Source organism: Prionailurus bengalensis, chromosome E2 (assembly GCF_016509475.1).
Source record: "Prionailurus bengalensis isolate Pbe53 chromosome E2, Fcat_Pben_1.1_paternal_pri, whole genome shotgun sequence".
Lineage (NCBI taxonomy): Eukaryota > Metazoa > Chordata > Mammalia > Carnivora > Felidae > Prionailurus > Prionailurus bengalensis.
Genome location: NC_057352.1, coordinates 48,453,346 through 48,464,690, shown reverse-complemented (window position 1 = coordinate 48,464,690; position 11,345 = coordinate 48,453,346). Strand labels below are relative to the sequence as shown.

At 39.4% G+C, this 11,345-nt stretch overlaps 1 protein-coding gene across 3 annotated transcripts; it reads right to left on the bottom strand.

The window, feature by feature from the left end:
- Positions 1–702: 702 nt before the first annotated feature.
- CMTR2 (cap methyltransferase 2) lies at positions 703–8,452 on the bottom strand. 3 transcript variants are annotated; one of them, XM_043599620.1, is made up of 2 exons: positions 8,231–8,452; positions 703–4,238 (listed from the first exon to the last, which is right to left on the bottom strand). In XM_043599620.1, the coding sequence occupies exon 2, from the start codon at positions 4,217–4,219 to the stop codon at positions 1,919–1,921; it is 2,301 nt and encodes a 766-aa protein (XP_043455555.1). In that variant the 5' UTR covers positions 4,220–4,238; positions 8,231–8,452; the 3' UTR covers positions 703–1,918. The 3 variants fall into 3 exon arrangements, with proteins under 3 accessions (XP_043455555.1, XP_043455556.1, XP_043455554.1); XM_043599621.1 differs by having other exon boundaries at positions 8,023–8,249; XM_043599619.1 differs by lacking the exon at positions 8,231–8,452 and adding an exon at positions 8,007–8,224.
- Between the last annotated feature and the right edge of the window lie 2,893 nt (positions 8,453–11,345).

Here is an 11,345-nt window from a genome sequence, read left to right as displayed (position 1 = left end):
ATCCAACCAATCAGATGAACAGCAACTGATTCCAAGAGCCAAGTTAAATACCAAAATATATTCGAATAAACACCAGTATGCTATACATCCCGACAGTGATTAGTGTTTAAAAAAACAAAACAAAATACACACACACACAACAACAACAACTAAGCATTCAGTACTTATTTGAGACGCTTGAAACAAAGTTTTAATACCAGAACCTGTACCTAGGCTTTCAACTTCATTCAAACGAACTGGTTAAAAAAAAAAAAACAAAAATAAACTGTGTCATTATATTAGACCAAACCAACCAAGGCATAAAGACTATTAAGTACAAAATGGTTTTCCAAGAGTGATTTTTAATTCTCTCCTAGTAACCAATTTTCTGTCAGATTTTTATCATTATACAACTGGAACCGTTTCCATAAAGTCACCCACCAATAAGAAATTACAATTCTTTTGGAAATCTCCCTCCAGGCTTCCGTACCCCCTTTGGCAAGAACTCAATCTACCCCCTTCTCCTCCCTAAGTATTCAGTTTCTTTCCCGAAGTAGAAATTCCATAAATATTACAATATTAAGAATTAAATTTTAATGAATACATATCAGAGGAAATGAAAGAACATTAACTCCCATTCAAACCTTCCTTAAAAAAAAATGTTTCCAAGTTATATTTTTAACTTCCCCCATGATTCTCTTTAAAAAAGACGAACACAAAATCTCTCTGCTAATGACTTTATTCATGAATCTATAATGTAGCTCAAAATAGCAAAGAACATTCTAAAAATTCAGATTAATATTTATCAACCAAATACATGAGAGAATACACCTAGTTTTTATAACACAAATGTCTAAAATGCACATGTGAGAGTACACTCTCCACTTTGTGTAATTTCAAAGTAATGAAGATTTGCTTAATACAGTTTGCCAGAAAAGCTCATTTACGTGGTCGAATACATATAATTTAAAAGCAATCAGACATAACTGATAAAATAACCATCTTACGGTTAATCTTTTAATAAAGTGCTACTTTCATACTGAAAAAAGAAATAAAATTAAAAATTTTGAAATGTTGAATCATCATTCTGGAAGTGTTAAAATTTTTCTTTAGGGTTCACTACGTTCATCACATTCATACATCTCCAATATGAGACCTTACACACTATTTTGCAATCTAAAAAAATCCTTTAGTTCACAGATTATTTCCTGGAAGTTAAAAATTACTACATGATTGCTAAATGAAGCTTTTCGTGATACATGTGTGTATTAGCCACAGTGATTTTTCATTGTTTTAAACATGATCTTTGGTTTGAAGTTGTCCTGGATGGACTAGCTGGATGGCTGTGGTTAGTGAAATATTTATAAAACAGCACACTAGCTTCATTTAAACCACACCAGTAAATTGGGTCAGTGGCTTAAAGGCAAGGAATGGCACATATTCAGCATCTGGCAAAAGGAGTTCCCCGAATCCATAAGTGACGTGGTCAGGAGTAAAGAAAACCGGTGCAGCTGAGGTTTTCACCTCCTTTCATCAAAGACGTCTATCAATTTATTAACAGCATTATCCACTGAGGAAATCAGTTGGGAAAAAATCTAATTTGAATGAAGGCACATGGGTGCAAATCTTAAACAGATAAGTACGACCAACAAAACTGCTTAAATAAGTATGGGTGTGTCCACCCCATCCACCCACACACATCTCACGTCTGAGGTTGAGTTTCATCACTGCATAGACTGCACCACATGGAAAACTCTATGCCTATGGGCATATATATGAGATCAGAACTAGCTGGTGGTTTTCCAGAAATAATGAGACTTTCAATGATGCAAAAGTTGGCCTTTCCCTCAAATGAAAGGTTTTAAATTAATAGCAAAAGACTACAATAACAGTGGAAACTGTAAGAAGTCATAAAGTTAAATCTCAGAAAGTTTCAATTTCATAGCTGAAGGCTGCTGATGATTTCTTCTCTCTCTCCTTGAATAATCACATGCAAATGCCTTTTAGCAATGGCAGCATTCAAATCCCACAAAAAATCAAGCAGTGCCCCCTTAAGGAGCACCTCCATTGGCACAAACTGTAAAACCTGCTGGGGTGCATCAGAATTCAGCAAAGAGCTCAACAAGTCATTCACATTCTGCAGATACTGGAAAACTGGATTCGGAAGGTCCTGGTAACCCACACACAGCAGGACTGCACAGGTCTTCAGGGGCTCAGAGGAAGTGGGACAAGAAAATGTGATGAATCTAAAACAATTGTGGAGTACAAAAATCAAACCAGCCATAAATCTCGTAAAACAAGAAAGTACAGGCAAAATCATAGCATCTCCTGTCTGAAGCTGCTGCAACGCACGTAGAAAGCAGTCCAAAAACAGCTGCTGGTAAATTGGGTCTCCATCATGAAGCAACGAACACCTGCAAGTCATGAGTTCCGCTGGTTCCAAGAACTGAACTTCCAACGGTATATGCGTTTTGATGTCACTGAGGGTTGGAAAGCCCACAAGCAGGCACTTTATTCGGTTGCTGGGTTCTATGACCTGCTCATCCTGAAGGCACTTGGTAAGGCTAAACAACTCAGTAAATATCAGTTCTTCAGTAAAAATATGACAAGAACAATAATCCTGCTGTTTGGGCCAGAACTTGGAATCCAAATTCAAGTCTCCTCCTAATGACTTTTCAATTGCTTCATTAAGAGCCTTTAAAATTTCACCATCACAGAAAGGAGAACACTTTACCTTTGGCAGTTTCTTTCCCTCTAAAATATGCCATAAGTGACACTCAAGACTGGAAGCTGTCCCTTCTAAGAGAGAACTCTGCCCAGAATGATACACAGCATGTTCTTCCGCCCAACTATTAAAGTATCCTTTGGCCACCTTATCTTTCCATGAAAGGGTTTCCAGCATTTTCCTTTCATTATAGGTTTTAAAATATCTGTTCCTCTGCCCAAACCGTTTTGTATTTGTACTACAACCAATACTAGATTTTTTCACTAGCCAATTATTTCTGGAAAGAGGCTTCAACTGAAACTTTTCCATAAAATATTGAACAGCACAGTCCCTTAAAGTATTCAGTTTTGTTTGTTCCCCTTTTCCCATGCACTGAAACAGACGAATGTTCTCAGAAATAGTCTCTAGCTGGTATTTATGAAAGAACATACAACATTCTTCATGCCTTTTAAGAAAAGATTCGGGAATCACATGATGGGGAAAGAGAGCTTTCTGGGTCATTTCAGTCCCAAAGTTCAGCACCATCTTAGATAACAGAGGATGGATTGCCTCTCTTCCCTTATAACGGAGACATACCACATAGACTTCTGAGTTTCCTGCCTTGCTAGTAGCAGGTTTGAAAACATGGACTTGGTCAAAAGAACAGTTTAGCAGGTACATCAGGTTTATGGAACAATGTTCAAACAAAGTAAACATCTTCAGAACAAAAGAGCCACCATTTCCAAGAGTCGTCAGAGCAGTGACAACTTCACAGTAATGCAAAGAAGAGACTAAAGCTTCTTGTTCACCTGGGTTTCCTTGGCAATCAAAACTCCCATCTGCAGTGATCAAGTGAATGGTAGCCATGTTGCTTATGAAATTCTGAAGTCCAGTCAGATATTTCAAGTTCATGATATCACCGGTGTTATCTGGACCAAAGTACCACCAATGCAAGGTATTTGCTATAAGTCGGTCATCCATAATCATCATAAGATTGTCATTTGCTTCATGGTATGGATTCAAAGTATTAGCTACCCAACTCCAATCACAGGGGAACCGATGGGATTTTAAGTAGTGATTGAGACTAGCTATAAAAGCTCCAGGAGCTTCACAAAGGTGTAGGGAATTCAGTTTTCCATTCTGAAAAGCTTCCTGTGGAATAAGTGGAAAGCTGCACAAAATTTCATGAAACTTACACCACGCTTGAGTACAAAGTTCAGCGTTCACAGATTTTTTCACATGAGAAATTATTTTTCCAGCTTTATTGGTAAAAGCAGTGTGTTCATGCCACTCATCCAATTTCTTGTCACTCAGTAGGTTTTTTACTTCATTTAGGGAGTTCTTCAAATCAAGCAATGCATTAAATTCCGTGTGGTCACAAGTGAAAATCTCACCAGGATCTGGTAATTGCCACTCGTTATTAAGTGGCTTGCCATAAGAAAAGTTCTTGGCAAAGAGTTCAAAAATGTCAGCAACAACATCTGGGCTGAATGTCTCAGGACTTGAACCCAGGGGTGGTTTTCTGCACTTACTCATTTTCAAATTAAATTAAAATCTAGAAAAAGAAAACACACAATTAAATGAATCGAATTTATTAGAGAGTGAAATCTCATCCACAGCAAATCAGATCACACTCATGACAAACTGCATAAAATGGGAAAGCTAATGTCAGCACATGCTGTTACATAATGAGACAATTTGGAATAAAGAAAAAGTAAAGGCTTTCATACCCAACAGATCTGAGCTCAATTTCCAACTCTGCAACTTAGCTACAAAGTAGCCTTGGGAAAATTACATCTTTGAGTCTGTTTCTTATTTAGGGTATCATTTTTTTTAGATAAGGATAGAACATGCTAGCATATAAAAAGCATATACCGAAGAATAATCATCAGTGATGGCAGCTCCTATTGCCATATTAATCCATCTAGCTCCTCCCAAAGTTTTCCTCTACCCACATGGCCCCAAACACACTCTTAGACTAAGATTCAGCCCTGAACACGACCTTTGATCAAGTTTTAACAAGCGACTTTTAGCTTTTTTTGTTGTTTAAGTTTTTATTTATTTGAGAGACAGAGAGATAGAGAGAGAACATGCACACAAGCTGAGGAGAGGCAGAGAGAAGGAGAGACAGAATCCCAAGCAGGCTCCATGCCATCAGCACAGAGCCAAATAGGGGGCTCAAACTCACAAACTGTGAGATCATGACTTGAGCCAAGCTCAAGAGTTGAATGCTTAACCAACTGCACCACACAGGTGCCCCAAGACTTCCAGTTTTTGAGTTCCTTCTGAATCTCACCTCCTTCCAGGAGAAGATTCTACACCTAAACCCAGTACTAATATTGCTACCAGACGTCTCTGCCACCACACACTTATTTACCTATAAACACTGTCAAATACATCCTTCATCCAGATCTCACACTCTTGCTAAAACATGCACTTTGGTGGTGCCAAATCACTTTCATAAGCCACCTACTAACACTCATCATCATACTGCTTGTTGACTGTGGTGTACTTGACTGGTCAGTCTCTATTCAGTTCAATGCTGAAAGTGAACTATAGTTCAACCTGGCATGTCCATAAACTAGATTCTTGTCTCATCTGGTCAGACAGCTCCATACTTTGACTATATTTCTTCTTGCCACGTAACACACTTTGGGGCGCCTGGGTGGCTCAGTCAGTTAAGCATCCGACTTTGGCTCAGGTCACGATCTCATGGTTCATGAGTTTGAGCTCCACATCAGGCTCTGAACTGACAGGGCAGAGCCTGCTTGGGATTTTCTCTCTCCCTCTCTCTTTGTCCCTCCTCACTCACGCTTTGTCTCTCGCTCAAAATAATCTTAAAAAAAAAAAAAAAAAAAAACAAGAAAAGTAACACACTTCGATAGAAGATCTTTAAATTGAAGAAATATTCGCAATGAATATACAAATTACAAATAGTCACCCTACATCTTGTGGTCTAACACTAAGAAACCAAAAACACTTGTCCAATGGAGAAGGAAAGAGATATAAGAGAAAGATACATGGCCTGATGGCATAGTGTTGGGTAAAGTCATAAATTCCAGCAGAGAGAGCTATGAGTATTACACAGTACTTGTCAGCTCAATGTTAATCAATAGGTGTTTTAGTTCATAAGTTCCACATTTCTCAGCATATTCAAAAAGAATCTAAATTTGTCAAACAAAAAATTCACAACCACTGTCCCACAAAAAGCCAACATTTGATAATTAAAATGGGAAATAAAGATGAGCTAATGCCACAATAAATACAATAATATCCAGAAGACTGTATTCTATTAGCATTTACTTTGTACTGTTCTTTTGGCAGTTCTTTTATATTTTGTTTAAATTATTTACAATCCTGTCTATTCTACTAGCTTGTAAGCTTCTTGAAGTAACAAGTATCTTCTTAGTCATGTTTGCCACAGTATATTTGCCATACATGTAAATTACAGCTAACAGTCACATGTGTCCATCAATATCTTTTTCTCAAAGCTTTTTTTTCACTGTTAGATGCTGTATTCAGACAAATTTCTGAAAGAAGGCAAAAATGGGGCATTGATACATTCACTAAAATCCTAAATGAAAGCAAATGAAAGTTTATTACAAGTTATTCTATCTTGATTTACACTGTGCTTACTGGAAACTACAACCATGTTTAGACTGCAACTATATTCTACTTTGGAAAAAGTCTGACTTTAGTCATTTACTTCACATATTAATTAATGGCATAAGGAAGCTCTGAAATGTTGCCTAAGATAATACAGAATACTTTCACATGAGAAAAACTAAAGTGATTCAAACATTCCATTGTTCTTCCTGACTACACCGGTGGTACACAAATCAAGATTATGTCTTATATATTTACATATAAAATACTTATCTTGAATATATATATATATATATATATATATATACACACACACACACACACACACACACACACACACACACATACACACACACACACATACATAGAACTTGAAAAATATGTATATATGTAAATACTGAATTTTCAGGTCTATAACCCGAACTTTGTTTCCTCCTATCAAATTCCCAGAATCCAACCACTTCTCACCCACCTCCAGATACCAGCTTCCTGATTGTAGACAGTGTCAACTCTCTGCTGGATTACTGCCATAGCCTTCTAACTGGTCTCTTCTATCTTTGCCTCCTTTGGCTCCCAAATAAATGCCACAGTCCTTACAGTAGTCTACAATGCTCTTGAAGATTTCTGCCTTCCAGCCCCAACCTATCTCTAACCTGATTGTCTACTATCCCTCCAATTCATTCTGCTCCAACCACATAAACTTTCTGTTCACTTGAACACGAGGCACACTGCAACCTGCAAATCCTTTGCACTGGTCAATCCCTCTGCCTGGAATGCTCTTTCTTCAGAGTACCTGCATAGCTAACTCCCTCACCTCCTTCAAGTATTTAATCAAGTGTAATTTTTCTATGAGATCTACCCTGACATCCTAATTGCATCTTACACTAACAATGGTTAAGGTAAGGACCTTGCTGTACTTTTTTTCTTTCCATGACACTCTTTTCTTTCTAACATTAAATCTGCTTATTGTTTATTATTGTCTTCCCCAAACTAGAATCTAAGCTCCATAGGGCAAGGATCTTTTGTTTTGGTGACTCATGTATCACCCCGAGGTTAGAACAGTGCTTAAGGTACACAGTAAACCCTCTGTGAGTATCTAATAAACAAACGTATATTATACTTAGCACAAACAGTTCTCCTCTAGGTTCCGAATATGAGTCATAACTTCAGCACTTCAATGCATGAGCAAAAATTAAAAAACAAACAAAACACGTGGTTTACAGACTACAGAAAAAAAGTTTCCAGTATGTGTTCCTCTGGCCCTTCCATTAAGCACTGCTTAGAACTTTCTGGCATCATAATTCTGCTGAGGGTCAGTATTACCGTTCTTAATTTACATATTCGAGTAGAAAGTCATGCCCGCCCCCCCCCCCCCCCGCCCAAAGCCACAAAGGAAAATACCTGCAAAATCCGTGGGCCTGACACAAACCCCACAAGATCTTATCAACAGGCTCTCTTCAATTAACGCTTACAAAGGAGTTTTACAAGTGTTTCTGGCAACTCCTCTTCCCAGCAACCGTGAAAATAATAGAGTGCATCCAGCGCTTTACTTTGGGCCAGGGGCAGCCAAGATCTCGTTTCACCTGATGGGGCTGAGTCTCCAGCTATATTCAAGCGGCCCGAGCCCTCCTGACGAGGAAGAACCTCAGTCCCAGGCCCTGCCTCATCCTCTGGAAAGTCGAAGGAAGACCCGGGCTCGGAAGCCGGGTCTGATTACCTTCGCTTACGCCCACCTTGGCTCCCCGAGTCTACAGAGACAGCGCTTCACTCACTCTCCCCACTCTAGGAAACCATCCTCCACTTCCGCTCCCGGAGCTGCTTCCCGGAACGGTCGCTCGTAGGGTACACGGCGCCCCCCGCCGCAGCGAAGGCAGGTTGTGCGCCAGAAGACAAGGAAGGAAGCCCGGACCCGCCCTCTCGACACCAGGACCCGGAACCCACCTCCAGGCCGCGCCGCCGCGCGTCGCCGGCCGACGACGGCCCGAGAGCCCTGAGAGACGCACTGCGCACGCGCTTCACAGCCGAGTGGGGCTAGCGTCACGCGTCAACGTTACGTACGCCGGCAACTCTAGCAGTGCCCGGGCCCAGGCTCTCTATAGGTTTCTTTTCTCGCCAAGTCCGGAGGAGGAAAGGCGTCTGTGGCAACGGAAACCGCTCGAGGAGGCGGGGCGTCATTTGGCCCCGCCCCTTCGGTGTAGATGTGGGCGGGGCAAACCCGTCCGAGACACTCCAGCTCCGCCCACCCAGACCCTGAGTCGGGAAGGTTTTCCAAAGTTACTAGGCAGAAGTTGGTTCCTAGTACGCAGGCTGAATTAAAACTGAAACTCGAAAGACAATATGAGGTTAAAAGCCAAACTAGGCCAACTGCGACGTAATACTCTGTTATAACATATATATGTTTATAAACCAGAAAGGAAAAAACAATCTCAAAGGAAAATTAGAAAAAAATTCAAACAGACCATCTAAAACCAGTAAAATAGCGACTAAGGATGTACAAAACTTTTTGGCCTATTATAAAAGAAAGACATGGAAATGAAAATAAGTTTCATTTTCACCTGATTTAGCAAAGATTAAAAGGATTCATAATGGCCACTATTGGTGAGAATAAGGAGAAACCGGTTTATATACCGGTTGTGCATGGGGGTAAACATTGGCATAAACTTCACAGATGGCAAACTTTAAAATGGCCTTGCACCCCAGCTGGGTAATTCCCGCTCCAAGAAATTTATCCTTAGGAAACGCAACATAACCAGCCCTCACTTTGGACAAAATATTCATCTCCTTAATATCAACAATAACAAAAACTCTAAATGTTGACCTTAAGGGGATTAATTAAATTCTTTGTGATACAGGGGTTCCTGGGTGGCTGAGTAGGTTAAGCGTCCAACTTTGGCTCAGGTCATAATCTCACTGTTGTGAGTTCGAGCCCCCCCCACTGGGGCGGCTGACAGCACTGAGCCTGGAGCCTGGAGCCTGCTTCAAATTCTGTGTCTCCTTCTCTCTCTGACCCTCCCCCTCTCGCACTCTGTCTTGCTCTCAAAAATAAATAAATAAAACATTTTTAAAAAATGATTTGTGATACATCCATATAATGGGATACCATTCAGCCAATAATATGGTTATGTGTGGCAACACTATTGCATAAAAATAGAATATAGAGCTGTGTGTAAAGTTTGAACCATTCATGTAAATTATGTAAAATATATATATATATATATATATATATATACACACACACATTATTTTCTAATTCCTCCTGGATGTCCATCAATAAAGAAAATTGTCTTTTCAAAAAATGAGTCTAGGACATTTGGATATTCATATGGAAAAAATTTTATTTGGATTCTTACATTATAAAAATACATTTCATTTGGGATGCCAATCTATATTTTAAAAGTCAAAAAACTTTCAGGGCGCCTGGGTGGCTCAGTCAGTTAAGCGCCCACTCTTTATTTTGGCTCAGGTCATGCTCTCATGGTTCACGTAATCAAGCCCCATGTTGGGCTCTGCACTGACAGCACAGAACCTGCTTGGGATCCTCCCTCCCCGATTCAAGTGGCTGGAGCCCCTCCCCCATGCACGTGTGCACGCACTCTCTCAAAATAAATAAAAAATAAACTTAAAAAAATTAAAAAGTCAAACAATTATTTTAGCAGAAAACATAAGAAAACAGCTTTGTGACCATGAAGTAGGCAAAAGTATACAAGTCAGAAAAAGCACTAATCATAAAGGAAAATTATATAAACTGAACCATACTAAAATTAAGAATATCTATTCACCGTAAGATATCATTGGGAGTGAAAAGACAACATACAGAGTGGGAGAAGATATTTACAATATATACATATGACAAAGGACTTGTATCCAAAATATATCACTCTATATATGTTATATATATATATATATATATATATATATATATACACACATATGAAATTAGGGGAGAAAAAATGTTTTCCTTCTACCCTTCTAGGTTCTCTGCTGGGGCTCTGTAACAAAAGATATATTAACAAAAGAAAAGCATGTGAATTTACTAACATTTTATGTGACCAGGAGCCTCCACAAGGAAATGAAGATCTGAAGAAACCATTAAAACTGAGTGTTTTCATACTAAGTTTGATGAGGAGTGGAAAGTTGTGGGGAAATGTGACAAATGAGTATGAGCTAAGAGTAGTACACTGGGGGAAATTTAGGCAAGGCATGTTCATCCAGATTCCTCTTGGAGTCCTTCCAACTTCAGAAATAAGAATATTCCTTTCCTCCAGGTATAGGGAGGGCATATCTTCCATGAGGATCTTGTGAGCTGCTTCAGGGCAAGGTCAGAGAGTCCTTCCTACACCTGCCATTTCTCAAATTCCTTCAGCTTAAAATACTTAATATGCCAATCAACATATTTTGGGGCAGCATGTTCTGAACCCTGTCAATATTCACCCATGTTGTTTTATGTATCTGTAGTTCATTCCTTTTTATTGCTAAGTAGTATGCCATTGTATGGATACACCACAATTTAGTTATCTATTCTCTTATTGATGGACATTTGAGTTCTGTTTCCAGATTGAGGCTATTGTGAATAAACCTGCTACGAATATTCTAGTACAAGACATTTTTGTAAGTGTATGTTTTCTTTACTTTTAGGTGAATACCTAGGCATGGAATGAATGGCTGGGTCATAGAGTAGATCAGGGTTTCTCAGCTCAGCATTAATGTCATTTTGAGAATCACGGAAGCATATCTATGTGTAACTTTGAAGAAACCTCCAAAAAATTTTCCCAGAGTGCTTGAACGATTTTGCATCCCTACCTACAATAGCTAAGAATTCTGGGCCTTACAGACACGGTCCAACCGTGGTCAACCCACATTGTTCTTGGACGTTGCCATGGATGGTGAGCCCTTGGGCTGCATCCCCACTGAGCTGTTGTCAGACAAAGCTCCAAAGACAGCAGAAAACTTTCATGCTCTGAGCACTGAGGAGAAAGGATTTGGTTATAAAGTTTTCTGCTTGGACAGTATTATTCTGGGATTTATGTGCCATGGTGGTGCCTTAATACCATAACGG